At 40.7% G+C, this 26,679-nt stretch overlaps 3 protein-coding genes across 6 annotated transcripts in view; 2 read left to right on the plus strand and 1 right to left on the minus strand.

Annotated features, from left to right (window-relative positions):
• dnc (phosphodiesterase dunce) overlaps positions 1-26,679 on the plus strand; it is a 233,721-nt gene that overhangs the window by 61,927 nt on the left and 145,115 nt on the right. For all 4 annotated transcript variants that reach the window (XM_089265057.1, XM_089265058.1, XM_089265059.1 and 1 more), the window contains exons 2-3: positions 13,517-13,693; positions 13,834-15,431. In XM_089265057.1, coding sequence (XP_089121183.1) covers positions 13,613-13,693; positions 13,834-15,431 — 1,679 coding nt within the window. In that variant the 5' untranslated portion in view covers positions 13,517-13,612. The remainder of the gene's footprint in view (positions 1-13,516; positions 13,694-13,833; positions 15,432-26,679) is intronic.
• On the minus strand, positions 22,106-22,835 carry LOC108658208 (uncharacterized). The gene has a single exon (XM_018110861.2). It carries the CDS (start codon positions 22,794-22,796, stop codon positions 22,212-22,214), a length of 585 nt encoding a protein of 194 aa, XP_017966350.1. The 5' UTR covers positions 22,797-22,835; the 3' UTR covers positions 22,106-22,211.
• LOC149090562 (uncharacterized) lies at positions 23,574-25,044 on the plus strand. The gene is made up of 2 exons (XM_089264195.1): positions 23,574-24,682; positions 24,754-25,044. Coding segments are annotated over exons 1-2 (1,065 nt in total). The 5' UTR covers positions 23,574-23,619; the 3' UTR covers positions 24,756-25,044.

Consider the following 26,679-nt stretch of genomic DNA (forward strand, 5'->3'; position numbering starts at 1 on the left):
TTATTAGTGTTGGAAATAACACTACTGATTAAATACATCTCACGCTTTTGCTTAGTTTTCCATAAGTAAAGTCAGCTAACAATGTTGATGAACTTAGGCCAGAGATTTAGCTGGGAAAAGTTTTGTTTCTAAGCTTTGCATTATACAACACTGTCGAAATAGTTTTGCTGCCTGAACTGCTGTTAAGGAAAAGTTAAACAGCCTTTATAGTATCTATGTGCAAATTAAGTACACTTAAGCGAAAACTTTTTAATGAAAATCCAATCAAAGCTCACATTCAATTAATCATCTTCAGTTTGGTTTTCATTTTCGTTTGGCCCATTTTGTGCCACTGTGGCTCAGGTGGTGCTGCTGGAATTCGTACAGTGCAACAGCAGCCGCGCCAGCTTTAATTGTTGTTATGCAATTGAAAAATGTGCTAAAAATTTACTCAGCTGTGGTGGTCTAGCGCCAGCCGAGTGTCCGCACACTGTTGGTCGGCTGCTGGCTGTTGTTAGACGTCTATTAATAGACATGGATCAGGTGGCAGCGGAGGTAGCTTATTGATTTTCAGGCATACATATAGATTTACATATGTATATGCGCACACAATGGATGAGCTCCACATAAAAATTCTCTCTCTCTGTGTGTGCGTGTGTGTGTGTGTGTGTGTCTCAGTGTTAACGTGTACGTGTTAATTTTAAAATATTGACCAACTCGTTGAGTTTTATGACCACTCGAGTCCATTTGTCACTGTTTCAGTGTGCTTCAAAGTCCGCAAAATTTCGTTGCATACTTTTATGGGCTGAGCGAAAACTGAAGCTGAAAGGCTTAACACATGCGTATACACATACATACATATGTATGTGTGGGAATTTGTTTCTCTATGCGTGTGTGTGTGTGTGTGTGAGCGTACATTTTTAATGGCCATTAAAATTAATTGCATATTAAGTTGAATACATTATTTAATGAAAATAATTGAAACTAAATAATGCAAATTGCTCGCATTAAATTGCATTCACAAGAAATGTCTCTGGGGTTCAATTTCTGAAATTGTTTTTAACGATGATTTCATAATGACTGTAGCTGTGTAACATAATATCCATGCGGATTTGATGTGCACTGGACTGTGTGGAGCAACTGCCGCAGACATACACATGTATGTATGTATGTCTGTGCTCGGCCGGCAGCATTGAGTGCAAATGGAACGTGACCGAATTGCGGTTAGTTTTATGGCAAGACATCTTCGTTGTCTGGGCGGCGCTGCGCTTGTGGCAGGGCATTAATTTTATGCATTAAATGCGTTGACAGCTTGTTTGGCATGCCCACATGGCCTGGCCGCACGCAGGCGTGCCGGCAAAGGCGGGCAATGGACAGCCGGGACGGGCGGCATTTTGGGGTCAAATTTTAATGCACGCAATGCCGCAGACAAGACCACAAAAAGAACAAGAAGAAGCAGAAAAAAATGAAGAAAAACTTTACAGGCAGCCACAGCAGCAGCAAGGACATACACATCGATAACAACAACAACAACATAAAAATGGCACACGAAAAGTGGCTCTGTGTGTGCCTGTGGAGCAGCGTCCATGTCCCTTGCCATATGTGCGTATGAGCCTGGGTACACGTCCACAGTCCAAGATAAACAAAGTGAAGCCTCTGTTAAGAATGCTCTTAGCCATAGCAAAAAGCACAACAACAACAACAACAACAACAACAACTAGAATGAGCCAATAACAGCGCAAACAAATATTGGAAAAAAAAAGGCAGACAAATTCAGTGGAACAATAACAACTAGAACGGTCCTATATAAACATATATTATTATTTTTCATATATGTATAATTTAAATCAATTTTATCATTGTTATTCAAAAGCAAGAAAGGAGAAGAGAAAAAATGAAAAGAAAATAAATTTGTGACTGCTTTGTTTATTGTCTGGAAAGTTTGTTAAAAATTCACGAATTTAGCCTGAGGCTTAGTTTCACGAGTGATATATGTATGATGAAAAGTAATACAATATAATATTTGCTGAAATATATACAAGGCGTATGATACAGATTAGTATTCTGTTTGTTATTAGTTAATCTAAGCAGAAATGCATTAAATATATGTTGAATGCGATAGAAGAGCACGGATATAGAATATAGGTAAGGGAAAGAACTTTGAGCTAAATTGGAAGTCTTACAGAAAGATTTTCAGAGGAGTATAAATACTAATTGATTGATGGTAGAAAACACACCCGAACATGGAAGTGATATGAACACAACGCTCCCAAGTGTAAATAAAATGAAGAGTATGTAGAATCTTTGTATATAGTATATAAAGATTATATCTAAAATTTGTATATGTAATGCATATGAAAAGTATATATATGGAGTACATAATGAGTATACTCGTTTATGGGCGTAAGAAGTATAAAAAGTAGAATCTTTGTATATCTTGTATATCTTATATATACATATATCTTGTATATATATATATAATGATTATATCTAGAGTATATACAGCGCATTAAACTATGGAGTATATAATGACTAGACTCCTTTATAAGGCATATATACGTTATGTGAAGAGTACACAGTCAGAATGTTTATAAAGAGTATATATAGTGCATATAAAAAGTACATGTAGAGCAATCGGTTAATCTGTTTGTATACATACACTTTAGAGTATGCTAAAGAGTCCTGGATCAGTTTAACAACTAACAATATTATTGCAATTTAATACCTTAAGGTCAGAGAGCGTATACAAAATACCTATAGGAGATGAAAATTGATATTGTAGCTACCACAGATAAGGTTGAAAAGCAGGATATTTAAGTCATGGTATGCTAAGGCAGATCCTTTGGCAACGAAATGCTTCGCCAGGCTGTTTTGGCAAAACACTTCCCCTTCGAGGTGCATATTAATGAAAATATAAGTTTTATAAAGTTGATGAATATTCTGATTATTAGTTTAATAAACTCAGTAAAGAGTCTTATTTAATCTATTATACTATTATCATTATGGCTTCAGAGAGTATATTGGCATTGCTTCCAAATGTGTGACCTCTCACAGCTGCAAAACTCAACTCTAAACCCTCTAAACCCAATAATCCGACTAACAGCTAAATATGTAACCTACGAAATGCTGAATAAAGGCTATAGGCTACAGCCAGGAGCTATCAATAAAACGTCAGCTATGGCCACTTGAATGTTCTCGTAATCGTAGTTAAGTCGACTTCATCAGCTTAGTTGGCATGGAGTTGGGCAGGAGTTGCAGCTGATCCACGAGTCCAGGCAGTAGTTGGCATAATCGAATGCTAATGTGACATAATTATGCTTAAATACTATCCTTGAGCATGCCAGTTATTTATATATCATTTTGGCGATTAGCTTCTCGGATTATGGACACTTTAAGCTGACCGGGGGCCAGGGCTGATGAACAGCTGTAAGTGTCGCAATCGCTGTCAAACTGCTGCGACGTCAGACGACGTGATTGATGATGATGATGATGATGAGATGGAAAGGGAGCGGCAAAGAGGGAAAGTTAGAGAGAGAGAGAGCGAGAGAGGATAGCAAAGAGAGTGCTAAAGACAGACAGAGAGAGAGAGAGAGCGAGTGTATGTATACTTGTAGCTGGGATATTGGGGCACCGAGAATGGCAACGTTAATTATCAGTGCCAGACGCCCAGCTGTGAGGTGACAGTAATCAATGACAGGAACAACAACAACAACAACAACAACAACAACAACAGCAACAGTAGCTGAGTAACAACGATAACGAGATAGTCAATGCGCGTCATAAAATAATCTATGTACATCAATAAATTGGCATTAAATGGAAATTAGCTGAGTTTGATTGATGCGTAGTTGCCGCAGTTGGCAGCCTGATTGACTAGACCTACCTGTACGCACCTGCCAGCTGGGTCAAATGTGTCTGTCTGTGTGTGCGATAATTAATGCAAATTGTGGAGCTGATATGCCATTGAATAATAATAGAGAGATAGAGAGACAGAGAGAGAGAGAGAGAGAGAGAGAGAGAGAGAGAGAGAGAGAGAGAGAGACTTAGCCAACACCGTAGGCATTCCACAGTCAATTAGCTATGCCATAAACTAGATGCTATAAACAGCAAGGACATTTAATGGTTGATAACTTTGTTGAAATCATGTAGGAGATGATTGCAGCTTAGCCAGGGCCTGCTAGGCACTTGAAATGCGGGACCACAACACAGAGGGAGCACACACACACACACACGTGGACACACCTAGGCGCACATGCATAATTACGGCACAGCTAAAGCGCTCAGTGAGTGAGAGACAGAGAGAGGGAGAGAGAGAGGGAGAGTGGGAGTTTGGGAGAGGGACATGTCAAAAGTTGCTTTATTGGCTTAGCACACACCGGAAATTGCAACTGACAAAGCTAACACCGACAGAGAGAGAGAGAGAGTGAGACAGGGAGAGAGAGGAAGGGAGAGCGAGAGCCAGAGAAGATGAAGAAGAGCAAGACGAGGAGAAAATCAATGATGGCAACGCCTACTAGTCAATGGCAAACGAATGGGCCGTCCCTTCCATTCAGCCAGCCAGCCCTAAGGCACTGCCAACACCAAAGCTAAAGCCAAAGCCATAGCCAAAGCCAAAGCCAAAGCCAAACATCAGATCCCGCCGCAGGCGCTGTCCATGCTCTGCCTATTCAACTGTTTCCACATGCGAAAGTATATACCAATATTTATGCTAGCACTGGCTCAGCAGGTTGTGGGACATGCTGATGTGATTCCCTCCTTATACACGTGTGTGTGTGTGGGAGTGTAGGTGTGGGTGTGGCCCACAAACTAACTTATTAAATTTATGCGCCTTTTGCATACTAAATTCACACGAAAACTCATTTGCCACGGAAATAAACAGTAAAAAAAAAGAGTAAATAGAAATCGAAAAGTCAAAATGGAATCATACGATATAATAAGTATAACATAAGAGGGAGAAAAAGGAGAGAAGGAGGGCAAGAGAGTTAGAAAAAGCGAGCTAGGGACCGAACTAGAGAGCGAGTTGGAGAAAGAGATATCGAGAGTGCAAGACATATAAAGGAATAGAAACAGCGAGAGAGAGAGAGAGAGAGAGATAGATCAGCAGAGATAGAGAAAATCAGCAGAGATTGGGAGAGATATTCAAATAGAGAGAGGTAGACAGGGATCAAAAGCTATGGAAAATGTGAGGAAGGAAGAAGAAAAAAGTCAGGAAAAGTTTTAGCGAGAGATAGAGATAGAGAGTAAGAGAGCAATAGAAAGCGAGCTAGAGAGAGAGAGAGAGTACGACTTACGAAGATAGAGTGAGAATGCAAGAGAGGGTGAGAGAGTTTGCGATAAAAAGGGATATTTTGCATGGGGGAAAAATAGAGGAAAAGTTGGAGAGAGAGAGAGAGAGTGAGTGAGAAAGAGAGTGAGAAACAAAGAAGCAGATACAGAGAGAGAAAGAGTAATAAAGAAGTAGTGAGAGAGAGAGAGAGAGAGAGAGCGAAAGACGGAGAAATATATTTAGGAAGAGGGAAGTTACAGAGGGATACAACCAGTGCGACAGAGCAAGCTACCGAAAGACAGTTAAAAGGAGATAGAGACAGTGAAAAGGAGAGTAAACAAGAGAGAGAGAGAGAGAGCAAAAGCCTTAGAGGAAGAGCTGTGCTAAACGTATGCACTTCACATAAACTGACCCAAAGCCTCTCAAGCTTCAACTGAACATGAGACATCTGAGATAAGAGATAAAGAAACATTATCGTGCACTCATTAAGTCACACAAGTCACAAGCTGCTTGCACTTCTAATGGCTTAATGATTTCTTAGCTTGGGGTCGAGTCGTCCAACGGGACTTGACCTGTGCCCTTAGCTATGCACTGGGGACAGCGCTCACTTGTTGCGGCTGTTGTCTCGCTCTAACGAAGAGCGCCCCCTCCCTGTCGCACTTCAATTGTAGTCCAGCGGGTGGCTTTGTTTGTGCGACGGCCCCGTATAACAAGCCGCATAAAGCAAATAAAACAAAGCAAAGAAAGCGAAATGTAAGAATCTCGCAGGCACAACAGCACCGACTAGCAGTTACCCTGTATGAAGGACATTCGTTTTTATTATATACATACATTTGTGGGCTAGTCAAGCGAGTCGACAATTGTAGGGTATACAGATAATTTTATGAAATTGGTATACAAATCATACGGTTGTTGTTGCTGCTGGTGCTGCTGTTGTTGTCACTTTCGAGTCTTACGCATTCGCAAATCACAAAATATACCGTAATTTACCCAGAACATTTGGCTGAAAAGAAAACAAGCAGCAAGACAAACAAGGCGCAGGCTGCGTAATTGTATGGTTCTTGAATGGATGTGTGCACGTATTTGTTTTTGATATGCGTAATTGTGCTTATACACACATGTGTATATTTGTATATATGTGGTATATATGTATATTCATGTGTGTGCGTGTGTGTGTGAGAGAGAGAGAAGCAGCATAATAAGAAGGCATTACAATGCGCTACGCACCGTCACGTCAAGCATACGAACATCAGGGTCGTTCCATTCAAGCCACATACAGGGTGTCTCTGGCCACTCTTTCAATGAACTCAACGAGAAATATTTCTATATATGTAAAGATAAATATATGTATAAGTCGGATATTTCTGCAGATTAGATAATTTTGTAGAGTGCAGCGTGTTCCTGCACTGTTATCCTTCTTCCTCTTGCCAATCAACTTCGATTATTCATCGCAACCAACTGGCAACCTCGTCAGGACCACACTCGATATTAGTGTTAACCAAATTCTTCTCACTCAATCAATATTACCCATTACCATGCATGAATCGATATATCGATATGATACTCTATTCGAAGAATACTATCAGCTCCGACATATACAAATATACTTTTTACGTTAATTGCATATCGATAGTGTCTTTAGTACAGTTGAGTCCCGATAATTTGCAAGAGCATCAGTTTCTTTTTTTTTTTTTTCAATTATATAGTAATTGAAATTATTGAGAATTATCGAGAATGAATTTTTTCAAAGGTATTTTTTTTATGTTGTATTTTATTTAATTTATTTAATTTATTTATTTTATTTATTTATTTTATTTGTTTATTTTATTACGTTTTATTTGATATTATATAATTTTTTTTGTTCGTATTTTTATTTTTATTTGTTTATTTATTTATTTTTTTGTTGAGGGGAATATAACTTTTGTTTTATTTATCGCGATTATCGATCGAGACTCGACTGTACATTTTTTATGTTAATTGCATATCGATTGAGTCTTTAGTCGTAGATCGTTAGATGTCTATCGATTAGACCTATCATATATACATTTATATCAAGCAAATATCGCATATATTTGCTACTCTACTTGTCTATTATACATCATAGATGACAGCTAAATTCCTTCCGTATTGACTAGCTTTACAATTTTGTTGTGAATTATGAAATTAGTCAATTATTCGCCTACTACAAGAGTTTAATATATGGAAGTGGTCACCCTGTTCGATTGCGATTCTTTGTGCATTCACATATTTGCCGCATGTCTTTGTGGGCGCGTTGAAGACGAATGTCATTTCCACGCGACTTCCGCTGGCAACAGCTTGGCAGCCATTGCAGCCAGCTGGTGTCTCGCAAGTCCAACGTCCATCGTCCATATTGTATGGCATACTTTGGGGCTGGCTGGGGCTGGCTGGGGCTGGCTGGCTGGCTGGATTTACCCGTTTCGCTGGCTTGTCATTACTTGGAAATGGAAATGGCAGCCGCAACAGCAGCAACAGCAGCAACGGCAGCAACGTCGACAGCAACAGTTGCTGTCATTGTGTTGGCTGGCTCTGGCATTGTTGTTGCTGTTGTTGTTGTTTGGTTGTTGTTCGCGTTGTTCGTTTGTTATTGTTTTCCATTTTTACAACCATTTTTATGTGCTGGAATTGCTGATGGGCTTTGAGCCTTGATGGCTGTGCTTTCGCATGGTACTTATATTGCAGCAGAAGCAAAGTATATTACACACGAACAGAGACAGACACACACACACACACACACACACACATATGTGGATACACATTCAACATTCAACTTGTTGCTTTTTCATTTCAACTCATCATTTGCGTCGGTTTCTGGCCTGCCCTGGCTTGGCCTGCCCTGCCCTGGCACAACTTTAACCTCTGAACCCCGCTGTGCAACAAAGTGAAGAGCGTCTAAGTAATCAAGGCAATCGTTTATGTGCATTTTAAATTTGACACGCGATTAACTGCGACTCGCACTGTGACTGTGAACGCCACTGTAACTGTGACTCTGACTGTGACTGTGACTCTGACTGAGTTCTTAAATCATATTCCGCTCAGAGTTCAAATTAATTTTCATGTATTCTAAAAAAAAGTTTTTAAATTTCAAATTTAAAATTTCAATTTGTAAATTGTGAATTCCTTTTGATTTAGTTGAAAACAATTTCTGAGTATTGCCAAGCAGACAGAGCTAAGAACCAGCCTGAACTTCCATTTATCATGCGTCTTATTTAGACTTTGTCCTCTGGGACTGAAGATTTCTTCAGAAACTTGAGCCTTACAACAAAAATTCTTTCGAATTTCTTTGTTAAGGCTCTTGACTTAAAGTTGTTGACAAAAAACAAATGTATTTATAGCATTAACTATAGTACAAAAATACATAGTCCAAGACGTTCTGCTGTGAAAATGAAATTAATTTCTTTAGAATTAGCTTTTGACTTATTAGATCTGAGAGTAAAAGCTATATATTTTATTTTAGACAGCTAAGGCGAGTGGGAGCTTCAGTCATTTAAACAAATTTAATATTTTTTATTCCATCACTATTCCTTTGGAAAAGGCATAAGCAAATGCAATCTAATTGAAATATTTCTGCATTTCAAATAGCTATAAAAATTCATTACAAAATCATCAAGAAATTATTCTCGAAGCGAGTAATATGTTAAATATAAAGTGCGCACAAAGCAAAGTGAGGCCAATGGAAAATATATGAAATTGAATTTAAGATTATTTTGGAATTGGTCACGAATTTCGCTTGGCTTGCAGAATGTTTGCACATGAACAGATTTGCTGAATGCTCATAATAATAATTAAATGCCAAAATGGAAAGCGTACAGCAGTTGCTTAACAATTTTCCAGCGGCAAATGTAAATGTGTGTCGGCTGCCTTCGATTGCATTTTTCATGAAATACTTGGCTTGGGGCTGTGCCCTTAAAGAGCCAGCTGAATTTGTTGTACAATGTTGTTGTTGTTCTTGTTGCTGCCGCTGGCATCAATTAGAATCAATCAATCAAGTGTGCATAATTAAATTGCTCATTAGGCGCAGGGCAATAATTGGCAGAGCAACAACAATAATGACAACTTCTCAAAGTCAATGGCACTCACTCATCAGTTGGGGTTAGCGCTGCTCTGCGCTCTGCTCTGCTCCGCTGCACGCAGCGCACTGAAACTGGATGTCAATTCCGAGCGATTTGCCATGTTGGCACTCCCACCAGCCAACAGACAGATGCCCCATGCCACACACAGCCATGAGCCACATGCCGCATGTGTGTTTACATTTACAGCTGGCCATTAATTGCTGCGAATCTGTTGTCGTCTTCAATTCTGATTGATTCGTGCTGTTTCATTGTTTTTCCTTCGTTTTTCGGCCCCACTTTGGTATTTGCTTGTGATTGGCAAACGTTGCCAGAGTCCTGACAGCCGAATGTCCTTCAATTCGGGCTCAAGGCAAGTCAAATATATAAATAAGAAAAAGGAAAAGTGCCTGCCGAATACCCTGTAACTGAAAATGTATATGGAAGTGTGCCTGATCAGCTCAGTTGATCATCGAACAGATTTCTCTGCTGCGATAATTTCGTATTACATTGCTGTCGGTAGTGCCAGCTCAGCGCCTGGCAGCTACACAAATTTCACTCACCTGGATGTGCTGGATGCCAAGTCTAAATACTTAAATGCTCCCTGGGGCGCCGCTCAATGGTGAAGCATTTGAAGTGCCATTGTGTGTGCCCGCATAAGGCTAAAGTGCAGCTCAGGCGCACGCCATAAGTCGAAGGCCATTATATGGCTCATGCCAGCATTCGCATTAATGCTGGAATATGATAATAAGCCCCACAGCTCCACAGGCGAAGAGATGTCCCCCAAATCCAGCTGAAAATATGAGAAGCACTTTAAACTGAACATCATTTCGATTATGCGATAGCATTTCACATATATGTATGTACATATGTGTTCCAGATGTGCCAAATGCATTCCAATCGAATTAGCTGCCATCAGCTGGGGGCCTGGGGCTTTAATATAGTGTTGAAATAAATGAATAAATTGAAATACATATATGCACATCTACGCAGACATATCTCAGTTGGAGCTGGGAGGGAATCAAATTGGCGCAGCATAACTCAAATTACATAACGCTTATCACGCATACGCAGCATTGTACTGGAGCAGCATTTGGCAAGAGCCAGACTTGAATGGAAGGAAGTGCCATCAATACGCAGCGAATTGCAGCTCTCGAGCTCTCAAATTATTCGCCATCAAATTCTATTGATTTATTAATGCCGCTCTCCATTCACTCCCCTCCACTCCACTCCTCGACAGTTGCCATAAAGCGACGTCGCGACGTATCGAATGCTCACCGGGCATCACCCGCACTGCGCGCATTAATTTCGAAAATGTCTCAATAAAAATCAATATCAAATATATTTCGTACTTTATGGCTTTATTAAGGCCTCGTTGCTTTATCGACAAAAAGATACAAAATATATATAAAAGTCAAGATTGTCTTAAGTTGGCATTCGGCGAAATTCGTTGCGCCGCCTACAACTTTCCAAACACTTTTTTTTTTTATATTTATTATATCGAATATAATATAAGGATAAATGATATGGGCGAAAAGATTTTATATATTGCTAAGCGTTTAGTGTCCATCTCATATTCAAGTAAATGGCTTGTTTAAAGAGATAATTTTACGTGCAGCTCTTTATTTTTTATCCTTTGGCTACGATTGAAGAGGGGTTGATATGTATATTTTTTTTTTTTAATTTACTCTCTGCTGTCTTTTCGTTTCTATCTTTACCTTCGTCAATTACTAGCTTATCATCTCTATGCTATTCAATTTCTAGAAAATTACCTTTCTATGCGATTTTTGTTTTTTCTCTCACTTTCTCTACCTATCTCAGTTATATCATTTGGTCGGAATGCCATCTAAAAGCTTTTCTATATGTTTCTCATAAAATAAATTCTCGACATTTGTCTTAATTCTTCTTTGTTTCACTCTCTCCCTCTACTATTCTCTCCACCTATCTATCTCAAAACTCACTTAAATCATTATATTATTTGCAATGCTTATCATCAACGACTCTATCCATCTCACTCGCTTGCGTAAGAAACAATTATTTTCTTTTATTATCAACTGTGACTATGAATTTCTAAAATGAAATTCTATTAAATAATATATTAGATATATTCACACATCAACAGGCAGGTGACCGGGAGTCCCAGACAATTTCGGCATAATTTGCTTATTCACTTTCAAATTGAAAACTTCGTTCGTTAGGTTAATGAGCTCTAAGCAGACACGGTAAACTTTGAGGCAAATGTCTGGCAAGAATGCAGCGCATGCTGACCTCAATGTTGCTTTTTCCTCCTCTGCCGCTGCCGCTGCCGCTGCAGACATCGTGGAAAAGTTATCTAAATAGTTGTGGATACTTTTGGGCTGTCAGACAGCTCATTTGGCTGGCACGACCAGGCGTATGCTGCATAATAATTTTAATAATTCATTAGGTAAAAAACCTTTATTTTTATTTTTTTGGTTACTCAAACATAAATTGACTTTGAGTGGCAAGTTAAGTTCGGTTGGGCTGTCTCAAAATTGTAATTGTTGCCGTTGTTGTCTGTGGCATGTCGGTGAACTCGTTCACCTGAAAGCTGTTGCTTGCGTTGCTATGGAAACAGCTGACAGCTGGTTATTACCTGGAATGTCTGGCAGAAACTTTTGGCTCTTAGCTTCTATTCTTGGCTGTTGTCTTGCCAAGCCAAAGAACTGAAGAGCAGTGCACACAATGAAGAAATAATGCTGAGCTGTTGAAGTGCTTGCGATATTAATCGGATTATTAGCAAATGCTTTGAAATTCGCAGCGAAATACTTCAACAATTGTTTCATAACTGACAACTCGACACACTCTATGGAAGTTCTTGAGCACACTTTAAGTTTATACAACATTGAATTTCCACTTGTGTATAATAATATAATATAATAATTTATTTATTTAGTCATACTGTAATCAATTATAATTGAATTGAATAAAACTTGGTCGCTTATTCAAAGTAATCTTCCAGCTGCAGCGCTGTGAATGTATCAATGTAATCCTCTTGCCTGTCACTCGGAGAGCTGTCATCGGGATAGTCGTCGACTCTAGAGTAGTACATTAGCAGTGTGTAAAGCAGTAGCCACCAGATTATTTCACTACCAATTGGACACATTTGGATGCTGCTGTCGTTGCGATTCAGCTGTCAATGATACCAAAACGCGTCGGTCCAATCAATGGAAACCGCATGAACAGCCATATGTGGGTCAGTTTGTGCAGCTGTCGCTGGGTTGCGACCCACCTAGTTCAGCCAGAGCATACACTCATTGTATTATATACATACATGTATAAAATACTAACATATCTAACACACATTCAGCTGGGAAAGGCATTCTTTTGTAGCATACTTTCAAGCGATGCTGGCATTTTATGTCAGCACTCAAACTGAGTTTTATTGTCATATAAGTGAGATTGTCCGCTTGACCGAGCTCAGCGGTCATAGAAATTTTCAACTGCCACTCTCGAATTTTATTTGATTTGAGAAGCGAATATGTTGCCTACGAGCACTTCACAATGATACTAGCCTGCGCAATATAATAATAATAATAATAATACTAGTAATAATGGAAAAGAATTGCTTATAATATATAAATAAGTGTATCACAAAAATTACGAATGAAATGCACAATGACAATGACAATGACAATGACAATGACAATGACAATGACAATGACAATGACAATGACAATGACAATGACAATGACAATGACAATGACAATGACAATGACAATGACAATGACAATGACAATGACAATGACAATGACAATGACAATGACAATGACAATGACAATGACAATGACAATGACAATGACAATGACAATGACAATGACAATGACAATGACAATGACAATGACAATGACAATGACAATGACAATGACAATGACAATGACAATGACAATGACAATGACAATGACAATGACAATGACAATGACAATGACAATGACAATGACAATGACAATGACAATGACAATGACAATGACAATGACAATGACAATGACAATGACAATGACAATGACAATGACAATGACAATGACAATGACAATGACAATGACAATGACAATGACAATGACAATGACAATTATCACTTTTTTAACATAATCCAGTGTCAAATTCTCGAGCTTCTACCAATTAAAATGTGCATAATTAATTAATTAACTAATAATTCCATCTTTTCCTTTTGTCTTTATCATTTCAGGACACTAACTGAATGTTGCGCGGTGTGGAAGTGATGTCGTTGTCAGAGCCACGTATTAAAGCTGTAGCTGTAGCTTAAGTGGGCGTGGCTGCATTCATGATGCGACTGGCGAAGCTGACGCAAAGCTTATCGCTCAGAAATGCAACGCAAAAGTGCGCGGATCAGTCGCACGCCAAGGTTCACAGGGGCTGGGGGCAGATGGGGCAAATTAATTGGGCTTAGCCCTTGATGACACTTAGTTTCATTCATTTATGCCACTCACCCAGGTGTCTCTCTAATTCTCTCATTCTCCCTCTCATTCTCTGTTTCGCTCGCAGCGTCACGGCAGCAGCAGCAGCAACGGTGCGGGGCAGAGCATTGGCAGCAGCGTCAACGTCAACGGCCTGGCGGCCACAGCGCCAGGGACAGCAGCGACGCGGAGCAGCAGCAGTAGCGGCGGCAGCGGCACCGGCACCGGCACCGGCAGCGGCAGTTGCAGTGGCAACACCAATAGTAGCAAGCGCAAGTCGAAGCCACGGACAAAGTGTTTCGGTGGCACAGTGTTTCGCTGTTGCCTACCTTGTCGCGGGGGCGGCTCCGCAGCCCCCGCCACAAGTCCGCCCCAAACTCCCGCGCAGACACCGGACGAACTGAAACCCAAGGCACAGACAGCAGCAGCAGAGGCTCTGGCAGATAAGGACCTGCCCCAGCAGCAACAGCAACAACAACAACAACAGCAGCAACAACTCGACACCGACTTGGAGGCAATCGGTGGCGGTGAAAAGAAACATTCGCTCGCAGATACAATCGGTACATCGGTCACCACGCCCATCTCCCTGAAGACCCTCATCAACGACGTTGACGAGGATTTGGAACAGCAGCTGAGCGCAGCGGACATTGCAGCCGCGAGCTTGGCCAGCGGCTTGGTAGCCAGACGCGCCGAGCCCGAAACCCTTAGCGACGCCAGCGTCTCACCCACCGTGGTGGTGCTGCAGCTCTCGCACACAGTGACAGCTAGCACTGCGCCCAGCCTAGCGCTGCCCGAAGTGACCAGCCTGACGACAGCCAACTCAGCGTCGACAGCAGCAACGCTGCTATCCACAGCCACAAGCATCTCCTCAACGTCGCCGTCGCCCAGCGGCGTCTATCAATCAGTTAATCAACCGTCGAGCAGCAGCAGCGGCAGCGGAACTGCTGGAGCAACGCCACCAACAACAGTAGCATCAACAGCAGCCGCAGCAGCAGCAGCAGCAGCATCCGGCGTAGCAGGTGGCTCAACGGCGCAACAGCGTTGCAGTTGCCAGCCGCAGACCTCACCACTGCCCCACATCAAGGAGGAGGAAGAGTCCGAGCAACAGCATCTGCAGCAGGCGGGCAACAGCCGGCAGCCGATTAGCAGCAGTCCCATCAAGGGCCTTGAGGAGCCTCTGCCGCCGATTACCATTGCCGGCGGCGGCTATTGTGGCAGCTGCGAGAGTGTGCACCACAGCTCGGGCACTTCATCGTCGGCGACAGCCGGTGGCGGTGCCGTACAGCCGGAATACGTTGGCGGCGCATCGACGCCATCGCCGCGCATCAAGCTCAAATTTCGCAAGCCGCACAAATCGTGCTGGTCACGCATTGTACTCGCGCCCATTGGCAGCAGCGGGGGCGGCTCATCGTCGGCGACCGTTATTGGCAGCAACTCGAACGAGACTCTAGCGTCGAGCGGCAGCACCGGCAACACAAACACAAACAACAGCAGCAGCGTCAGCGTCGGCGTCGCTGCCCATCATCGCTTGGCCTCCTCCTCAGCATCGGCGCTCGCCTCGCATCCCAGCAACTCGCAGCTGCTGTCCACCACCAAAATGCAGGCCGAACAGGGCTCCATTGGTGATCTGCAGAAGTATCACAGTCGCTATCTGAAGAATCGACGACATACTCTGGCCAACGTGCGGTAAGTTAAACTATATAGATATACATAGATATATATTCTAGAGAATGATTAAACTATTTTACGTAATTGAAAAATGAAAGAAAAAAAATTAAATTAAATTGCTTGTTTAATAAACTCAAGTCAAAGGCAGAGTAAAATTTTTCAATAACTAAATGTATAAATATTTAGATAAAATGAAATTAAAATTTAATTAAAAATATTCAAAATTGCCCAAGATGCTGAAATTAATTTTAGTTTAATTTTTCTAAAAATGCATACATCATCTATTCATTATACAATTCTGATAGTTTCAATTGCGTAATTCGATTGGGATCAACAAAAACAAATATTTAAACTTTATAATTGCTCAACTCAATACTAAAATCAATTGAGAGTTAGAAAATTCGATTGGGTTCGAGTTTAGTGTCGCAGCAAGGCAAAGTTTATGTTAGCCTTGACAAAGAAAATTAAATTAGATATGAGATTTTGCATATCAGAGCAAATGCACAAGCTAAAAAAGTTTTCTATTTGCAATGAGAGCGAATATATGTAGAAGACTTTAATGTGGAGTGCTGAGGTGTCTGAAGTTTGAGAATTTTGCTCACTCGTTAATCGACTTGCCATATCGACAAGTAAAACTCAATGTCTTTAATATCTCAACTTCGCTTCTCGAACATCTTTATTGGTCTATAAAATATCCGTTGTTGTCTTATGCATCTCCTCTTGCGCTTACTGGAGCTGAAAAGCGCATTCACTGCACTTTCTTTAAAAGTACCCCATTCCATTTTTATATTGCAATTCGCTTTCCGTTTTATCTGGTCTTCATTTGCCTTACTTTGTGAAATCCAATTAAGTGAGGGCGAAAAGCTAACGCTATTTATATAAGACTTGATTTCATGTTCGATTTCTACGACTTTCAATGTGAGATAGACGGGGACAATGCTGCTATTCGTTCAATATATTCTTCTTCATATTTCATCGTTTATATAACACTCAATGTGTCGCCTACAGTTATGCAACACTTTTGCCGACTGTTTGCTAGTGTCGTCAGCTGCTTGTGGCACTGTGTTGACTTTGGCCTTAAAATTGACTTTGAACAGCTCACTCGGCTGTTAACACAGCAGAACAAAAAAAAAAAAAAAACAAAAAAAAAAACAGAAATAAATATAAGTGGAAAAAATTGAAAACAAAAAAAAAATACAAACCGAAACGCTAAGAGAGCACAGAAAAAAAAAAACCAAAACGAAAGCAAATAACATGAAAATAAACGCAAGCCAAACAAACGCAACAATATTATTATTTTATTTGTCAATATTTATACAAATGCGGGCAATGTTGTTGCTGCCATTGCTGTTGCCGCTACCGTGGCTGTTAATGTTGCTGCTGCTGTTGCTGTTGCCATTGTAGTTGCCATTACCGTTGCCCGTTGCTGTTCCCGTTGCTGCTTGGGCCTGCGTCAGCTGTACGCTGGCTACGTGGCGTATACGCAATTTATCGCTGACAGCAACTGCAACAGCGCCAGCGAACTTGACTCGAAAGTTAGACAACGGACAACCAGCCAATTAGCGTCTTACAATGCAATCAATTTACAGTTAGTCAGCTTAATCAAATCGAAAAAGTTATGCGACACAAACTTTGCTCGCCCAGCAAAAATCAAGGCAACGGGGCACAGAGAGCAGAGAGAGCATAGAGCACAGACCACAGCAGACAGTTAGACAGACCGAGAGACAGTCGAGTGTTGAGTGTCGAGTTGTCACACACACACACATACACATTGGCTTGGCCTGGCCTGGCCTGGCACAAAGGCTACGTAATTTGAGGCCAAACCTAATCCAATGCATAATTGAATATGTTTTGCCAACTTAACTCGCGCTCCACTCGCCAATGCAACTGAAAAGCCCAGAGAGTCGCGCGCGTTCGCTCGCCTGACATTTTGCAAATTGAATAAATAAATGCATGCATTTTGCAAAGGCTGCACTGATTAAATTTGACCCCATATCAATGGGTTTATTTGTCTGACTCGGCAGCTATATGTATGCAAGTGCATATGTATTATATACATATACATACATATATTTATGTATATGAATGACACAAAATTCGAAATGAATTGCATTTGTGCGCTAGGAGCGGGCTTAATACTGCAATTGAATGAAACAAATTGTACAGCTGACTAATTTAAGGGCTTTACACATATGCACATGTACGTGTATATACACACACAAATAATATTAAATTCATTTTGCAATTGCTGTGTTTGATATATGCTTACAGATATCAAATAAATATTAGATATATCAGATATTATTTAAATATTTCTCACTATTAAGTATTTTAATTTATTTTCGCTTATATTAATTTTGAAATTTATTTAAAAATTTTAATATAATGTACAAATGTATGGCTTTTTTTTTAATTTTTAATTTTTTTAGACAATTTTTTTTTCCATATTTTTTAATATATATCTTATCTACACACAAAGCCAAAGTTGTTATATGCAGGAGCTCTTACAAAAACTCCTATATTGACAAGGGTATTTATGATTGGCAAACCCTAATCTGTGCAAGTCCTCTCAGTGACTGTGATCAAGGGTGAAACTATCAAGAGCAGTTCGTAATTTGTTGCGATGCTCAATAGATTTTTACTTCCATCAGATATTCCCCAATCCTGTACAGCCCAGAGCTAGATTCCAAGTATCGACTAGAGCTGAGGGCAATATTTTCTCAGAAACTAAGCTAGATCCAAGTCAAATTGTTAGCTGATCTTGTGATGCTGATTAAATTGTTCTGCTGCAAAGAAACTGCGACAATTGAAGATGAATCTAAGCTCGAGTTATGGTTTTTCAATCGATGCTTTTATTCAGTGTAGTTATAGTAGAAAAAAAAAAGAGTACATCATCCATGGGAATTCCAATATGATTTTGGATTTTTTTTCGATGAATTTTTAACCTCTTGCGGCTCTTGGGTTTCGCCTATTGCGCCTGTTGTTGTTATTGTTGCGGACGTTGTTGTTGTTGCGCCTGTTGCCATTAACGTTACGCCTCCTGTTGCCATTGTTGCGTCTGTTAGCATTCGGGCGGCGCCTGTTGGGATTGCGAGGGCGCGGCCTACGGCTGGGTCTGACCACGACTGGAGCTGGGGTGGGCACCTCCTCATCGACTGTGTCGTAATAGTTGCCAGAGTCGTCGATCACTTCGGTGCCGTCGTCTCCGCCATCAGGGTTGTCCAAGCCGCCGTCTTCAGGTTCGGCAGGCACGCCTGCATCAGTGTCATCCACTGCATACGTATAGTCGTAGTCGTCCTGTGCTACCGCCAGGGAGACCCACAGGCAGAGACAGGCCAGGAGAAGGAACCGCGCATTGAACTTCATCTTATCTCTCGATTTGAATGTCGATTTCGATTTGATAAATTTGCAATAGCTGCGAGTGTCTTTTATAGTCGGCGAAAATTTGAATCTAAATATGAATTTGTCAAATCGTATATCCTCTATTTACTCAACTTGAGACATAACAATGGTCTTTCAAATCTATAATCTATATTTGCTTTGGAAGTGTTGACAATCTTTCTAGAGCCTAAGTCAATATTGCTATTCCATACACTAGTAGTTACGCAGCTAAATAGCAGAAAGTGACATAGGTCTGTCTCAAAATAAAATATCAATAATGCGTCACTTTGTTATGGTTGTGTTAGTTAATACACGTGTGCCTAATTATCACTTGCACAAACTTCGCGATGTTAATTCAAAGAAAAGATCACTTGGCCTTCTGGAGCTTTTTGAACTTCTTTCTTGACGTCTTGCATGATTATTCTAGCAACTCATGTATCAAAAGCATGAGATACCAGAGTAGTCAAGCAAGAGTTCGCACTCATACGAATTGGCCTATAGACCTAAAACCAGGGAACTATTACGATGCCAACATCCTTCAGATTTATTAGATCGAATCTTCTCTTATAGGCTTTTAAATATGTTCCTCCATAAATGTAATATGTAATAGTTCCATCCATATGACTTTTTCTTCTCTACTCGATATCTCTCATAGCCTTACGTGCATATTGATATATAAATTTTGCAACTGTTGTGATTTATAAATGATTACACAATTTAAATACATTCAGTGAACCAATAACCAGAGAAAAATTAAAAAATTAATTTGTATATCCTGAACCTATAGAAAGTGGGAAATCAGGGTATAATGGTTTCGATAAAAATAAGTAAGAGGCAAAAGGGGGCATGACAGACCCCATAAGGTATATATATTCTTGATGAGCACAACGAGCTGAGTCGATGTAGCCCTGTCCGTCTGTCAAGTATAAGAGCTAAGGACTTGAGTTTTTGAGCATATCGAGTTTTTCTTTAAAAATTTATAACGATTCCCGATGTTTTATTATCGATTAAAAACCTTATCGCTTTAATGTTATAATGACGACCTGAAAGGTTCATGAGCATGGCTCATCAGCAAGAAAAGTTAAGCAATAAATTTTCCATAGTAAGCCCACACTGCAGCCAACGCGTGTTTATGCTTGCATTCCGATGTTTTCACGCGTGTGAGTGCGTGTGTTTCTTGTGTAAGCAGAAAGACCCGAATGATCATAGTGAAATATCAATTCTTCGAAGGGTTCAGAGGATTTCGTTTCCTTTGTTGTTTTATTCTATCTAATTGTTGTTCAATTATTATTTTATTTGTAAATCTTGTCTCGATCTTAAGGACACATAAATGATGAAACTATAATATCAAGCATGTTGGAAAGGGTTTTTATAGTTTGCAAACCCAAAACTGTTCAAGTCCTCTTGGAGAGTAAGCATCTTCCGAGCATTCTGCGATGCCCAATCAGTATATTACTGCGTCTAATTTACCAGTTCGTACTTTGTTGTGATACCTTAAGAACTTTTACTTCTGCTATTCCCCAATTCTGCACAATCTAGATCTACATTGACTGCTTTGTTGGCTCTCATGGTGCGATGGTGTTTATTCAGTTCATCAGCCATTGCAATTCCAAGTAGCAATACTGCCGAGGGCAATATTTTCTCAATGGCTAAGCTAGATCTAAGTCAAATTGTTGCTGATCTTGTGATGCGCATAAATTTGCTCTGCTGAAAGGAAAATCGAAGCTCTAATTTGTGCTTTTTCAATCGATGCTTTTATTCAGTGTAGTTTATAGTTGAATTTTTAACCTCTTGCGGCTCTTGGGTTTCGCCTATTGCGCCTGTTGTTGTTATTGTTGCGGACGTTGTTGTTGTTGCGCCTGTTGCCAATAACGTTACGCCTCCTGTTGCCATTGTTGCGTCTGTTAGCAATCGGGCGGCGCCTGTTGGGATTGCGAGGGCGGGGCCTACGGCCGGGTTTGACCACGACTGGAGCTGGGGTGGGCACCTCCTCATCGACGCCTGTGTCGTCATCGTTGCCAGAGTCGTCGATCACTTCGGTGCCGTCGTCTCCGCCATCAGGGTTGTCTAAGCCGCCGTCTTCAGGGTCGGCAGGCACGCCTGCATCAGTGTCATCCACTGCATCCGTATCCTCAACATAGTCGTCTACGTAGTCGTCCTGTGCTACCGCCAGGGAGACCCACAGGCAGAGACAGGCCAGGAGAAGGAACCGCGCATTGAACTTCATCTTATCTCTCGCTTTGAATGTCGATTTCGATTTGATAAATTTGCAATAGCTGCGAGTGTCTTTTATAGTCGGCGAAAATTTGAATCTAAATATGAATTTGTCAAATCGTATATCCTCTATTTACTCAACTTGAGACATAACAATGGTCTTTAAAATCCATAATACAAGTAATTATACAAGTGTATGACGACGCCAGCTGTGCGAATTGATTCATGTGCTAAAAAAGAGAGAGACAAATACTTAATAGCATCGACAAACTCTTCTGAGCTTTGTCAATATTGCTATCCCATATACTCGTTACGCATCTCAATAAAGGCTTCTTAAGTATCCTTTCTTAAACTTAAAGTGTAATAGTTACATTCATGTAACCCTTTCTCCCATATACTGTGCTCTCTATCTTCCATAGCTTTACAAAATAACTCCATTTAGATTAAATGTAAAGATGTCTAACAATTGTCAAAAATCTTTAAATACTTTATCTGGTAATGAAATAAAAAAATAAAAAAAAGCATAAACCGTAATTATTTTGTAAAAATAAACAAATTGAAAAGAATTCTACCATCTAGAATCATTTGGATAACTTTGTAAATGCGCTCGTAATTGACTAGTTCAAGGTTGTTAGATTTAAAAGTATTTCTGCTCACATCAAACTGCGCAGATATAAACTCTTACGTGTTTCACCTAGTTTGAAACAGATGTACAAATTCCATATAATTCCCACCCGTATATTTTCCACCAAGCTGTGTCAACTTGACGACGCAACAGACAACAATGTGGAGCTCGAAAATGCATAAATCGACTTTTGGGAAGTATTTACACATCTTTATATTATACATTATTTCAGAAGTCTGTGACTCCGTCTCTGTTCCTCTATAGATGAGTACGAGAAATCGTATCCACCATAATTCTGGGCTGCCGATCACCAAGCTCAGCGCTTATCAATATTGTGATCGATCAATTAAATCCTGGCTCATGATAGATATTTCTCCCGTAGGCAAGATATGTATAAGCTATGTTGTGGTTTCTACAGGACCTAAAGCCTTTCTTAAAAAACACGCCTATGTAAATAGCAAATACATTGTGCTTATTAAATTTGATTGAAATGTTTTTATTTACCAAATAATCGAAATAGTTAATAACAATGCAACAGGGCTTGATCATTACCAATAATCAAGCACTTAGAGAGCAACTTAACCACGATTTCTGAGCCTTCTTCGGGAACGGCCCTTGTTATTACGGCGTCTGATGTTGCTACGCCTCATATTCCTTCGCCTGTTGCTCCTGCGTCTGAAGCTGTTGCGCCTGTTTGGCATGCGCCTATTCCTGCGCCTTCTGTTGGGTTGCCTGCGACTGTTGGGCCTGCGATTGGGTTTCAAGCGCAAGGGAGCTGGGATTTTTAGTAGATCCGTTTCCCCGTCTATATCAATGTCAGTTTCGCTGTCGGGGTCTACGTCGGGGTTGAGGACGGGGTTGGGGACGGGGCTGGCGACAGGGCTGGCGACAGGGCTAGCGACGGGGCTGGCGACGGGGCTTAACTTGGTGGCTTTATCATTTTTGGTATTTTTAATCTTATCCACCACTTTATCGTTGTCCGGGCCATCCAGATCTGAATCGGGATCGCTGCCTGTACCGGATGCGCTGCCTGTACCGGAAGCGCTGCCTGTAGCGGTGTCACTAACGGTATCCAAGTTCTCAAGACTATTGTCGGTCCGTGCGGCCGAAATACACGCCACTAGGCCGAGGCCCAGGAAAAAAAATAGCAAGTGGCACCTCATACTGAATGCCAAACTCAAATTGTTGGTATTACAGAAGCTGTTAGCTACTTATATAGTGCGCTGTATTTCAAACCGTATAGCCTATATTTACTCAACTTGTGATATTGAAAAATGTCGATTGAACAACAATTCTTTGAGATTTTCTTCGGATAACCTCCATCACTCGATAATTGATGTTGTAATCCAAATAATTCTGTTTGCATGACACTACAAGCCAATAAAAACAAAAAACAAAAGAACAAATAAAAACAAGAAACAAACGAGATCACGCTGCTTCGATCTTGCTCGAGATTAGAGAAAGTTCGTTTGTCTTCCAAGGTCTTCTTTACCTGGTTTTTAATGTACAAAATTAGCTTGTTTTCTGTCAATCATTTGCCTGTTTTGCACCTCGTATATTGACCAGTTATAATGGTAGCTTTAGCAGCTGAGCCTTGTTGACCAATTTTATAAAATAAATTGTTATTCGAATCATTTGCGAACACTGACATACTATAATTGCATTGTTTACAACCATATCACCATATGTCATTATGTAAACTACCGAAAATACTGAGATCTAAATATGGAAACAGACTAAATATGGACGGGTGCCTGCCTGAGGAAGACAACAAGTGGGCAATACACCCTTTAGGTCTACCTTAACAAACCTAAAAATACCCTTCGCCCACTGATCTTAATGTGAAACCGTCCGCTCATCTATCTAGAGTTGCACGAGCATACCCCCAAACTCGAAATGCCCCAACTGACAGCTCCCCTGCGTTCATCTGCTATATAACAGTTGCATCTGCCAAACACCACCAAGAGCTACCTTGGCAGTTCTGCAATGCGTATCTCCTGGTTATTGGGATTGACAGCTCTACTTCTGGTCCTTGGGCCAAGTAGTGGCGAAGATAAATGCTGGTGTATATCCACAAAGGTGGAGTGTCCCACAACGACAACGACGTGTCCCACAACGACAAGGACGTGTCCCACAACGACAACGACGTGTCCCACAACGACAAGGACGTGTCCCACAACGACAAGGACGTGTCCCACAACGACAACGACGTGTCCCACAACGACAAGGACGTGTCCCACAACGACACCGACGTGTCCGACAACGAAGAAACCCTGCTTCACGACAAGGAAACCTTGCGTTACGACAAGGAAACCTTGCGTTACGACAAGGAAACCTTGCGTTACAACCAAGAAACCCTGCATTACGACAAGGAAACCTTGCGTTACAACCAAGAAACCTTGTGTGAAGACTAGGAAACCTCGCGTTACGACAAGGAAACCTTGCGTTACAACCAAGAAACCTTGTGTGAAGACTAGGAAACCCTGCATTACGACAAGGAAACCTTGCGTTACAACCAAGAAACCTTGTGTGAAGACTAGGAAACCTCGCGTTACGACAAGGAAACCTTGCGTTACAACCAAGAAACCTTGTGTGAAGACTAGGAAACCCTGCATTACGACAAGGAAACCTTGCGTTACGACAAGGAAACCTTGCGTTACGACAAGGAAACCTTGCGTTACGACAAGGAAACCTTGCGTTACGACAAGGAAACCTTGCGTTACGACAAGGAAACCTTGCGTTACGACAAGGAAACCTTGCGTTACGACAAGAAAACCTTGCGTTACGACAAGGAAACCTTGCGTTACGACAAGGAAACCTCGCGTTACAACCAAGAAACCTGTGAAGACTAGGAAACCTCGCGTTACGCCAAAGAAACCCCGCATTACGACAAGGAAATATCGCGTTACAAAGAAACGTCGCGTTATAATAAGGAAGCGTCGCGCTACAACCAAGAAGCCTTGCGTTATACCAAAGATACCTATCGTTATAATAAAGAGACCTCCCAATCCACCAAAAAAGCCTGGCCTGAAGCCCCGACGACCAAATTGTAAGAGAGTACCCATCAAATGTAAGATTCCCTGTTCGCCACCAAAAATTAGAATTCCTAATCTACCGCAGAAAACCGAGAGGAGGCCTCTACCCATTCGACCACGTCCAATTCCAAAAAGAAAAGTCAAAGAGCGTAAATCTCCCTGCATGCGAATTTGTTGAAGAACCATACGAGCTCTCTGGAAATTGATGAAGACCCAATGAAAAGAAATTTTAATTTAAATCTTTGATTAATTTTAGTTTTGTTGCTTTTCTTATTTTCATTATATTATAATTGCACTCATTAGAAATTCATAATCGTCAGATAGACTCTCACACATTCATATGTAATCAAATATTAAACAATAATTGCAAAAATCAGCCGATTGAGTTTTCGAAACTAATCGATCAAGTACTGTGCCTCAAATAGAAATCGATTGATTATGTACCTAATTCGATACCCTTAGGGAAAGCAATTATTTTGCTTATCAACTGAGAATACATATTCGCACATAGTCGATAAATATCGCTATACAGACTGTGCCGTATACTTACAAGTCCAATTAAGATTTGATACCCTAAGCCCATTTCAAAATGTATGTAACAGCCATCCATGCTTCCATGCTTCTTATCGACCAAAGTGGATCATTTAATTTCGTTTTATCCATCTATAAAACCATAAACAAAGCTATCCATGAATAAAATTCTACAGCGTGTGTGTTTGTGCGAGCCTTCTTATGTGTGTGTGTTTGTGTATGTGTGTGTGCGCATACGATTTACAACGTTTGTCAAAATGAAGCGTGAAATGATTGAAATAATCGCTTATTGCAGACGGACAGGCCCATCCATAGCACTCTTATATGCTTTTTAACTGAAAGTATTTTCTTTTTGACGCCTCGGAAAAGCGTTCTATTTGTTGTTTCATTGGCTTTTATACTTAATGCTTTGTCTTTGCGACTTGGGCAAGTGGAACTATCTGGCTGCTCATATGGTGGCAGCGAATTCAATCAATTTTCACACCCAATTGGAGACGTCGCCCCGACAATATGCACTCTACGTAATGCGTGGACAATTTGATTTACATAATTCCCATTGATGGCAATCAACTGTTGCTCTCCACGCAGTGGGTCGCACGCCGTAGCTGGCATTGGCTGCCAGTTGCCTTTCTGGCGTTCAACCACCTAAGTCGAACCCTTTTCTGAGGCACTTTTGTCACATTTCCGCTAAGCTGTCTGCCGGCTATCCGAATCTCCCTGCCGCCACCAGGCATAGCCATAACATCTATGCGGCAATCATCCTGACAGCGTTTTCCTCAGCCCATTTGGGGTCCTTGACAATAATTCACGCTTGAATGACGCTTCGTTATTGCTAGTCATTGAACTTTAGTAAATGTGGGCGTGTTAGCTGAATATATATATATACATCTATATGTGTGTGTGTGCGTGCTGCTGGACAAGTCGTGCCATAATCCGAGAGAATTTGCCTCTTATTTATAGCAGCGCCTTCAAAAGGGGCGAAAATAACTCTTGCATTTAATCAATAAAAGCGCACAGGAAAAACATTTTCTGGGCCCACTAGCAGCAACAACAACTGAATAAGAAGAAGATATACAATTAAATAAGCGAAATGCTTTAAGTGAGTCATATTAATTAAACAAACAGACAGAGAGAGAGAGTGTGAGAGAGTGTGAGAGAGAGGGAGAGAGAGAGAGAGATTGAGAGAGGAATGATAGGGAGCGATGATTAAAAGGACTATATCAATTAAGTCAGGACATTTCTGTTAAATTTATTACGCGCATTCATATGCATGAATGTTCTTTTATTACGAATTTAAATTGTTTCATTAAGTGAAATTACTCTGAGCTCTGAATAAAAGTTAAGTCATTCCTGATCAGAAATAATAAACTTCAGGAGCTGGGAATAGTAACTTCTAAAGCTATAGCAGTCTTAAATCATCGATAAATTCATTTACCTTAAATGTATCGATAAGTCGATAAGCAATTAAAGTCTAGCATAG

This window comes from Drosophila navojoa, chromosome X (assembly GCF_054131105.1).
Source record: "Drosophila navojoa isolate 15081-1374.11 chromosome X, UAZ_NAV_1.0, whole genome shotgun sequence".
NCBI lineage: Eukaryota > Metazoa > Arthropoda > Insecta > Diptera > Drosophilidae > Drosophila > Drosophila navojoa.

Coding starts and splice junctions, on each gene's coding strand:
- LOC108658208 (XM_018110861.2), bottom strand. CDS start 22,796: ATGAGGTGCCACTTGCTATTTTTTTTCCTGGGCCTCGGCCTAGTGGCG.
- LOC149090562 (XM_089264195.1), top strand. CDS start 23,620: ATGCGTATCTCCTGGTTATTGGGATTGACAGCTCTACTTCTGGTCCTT.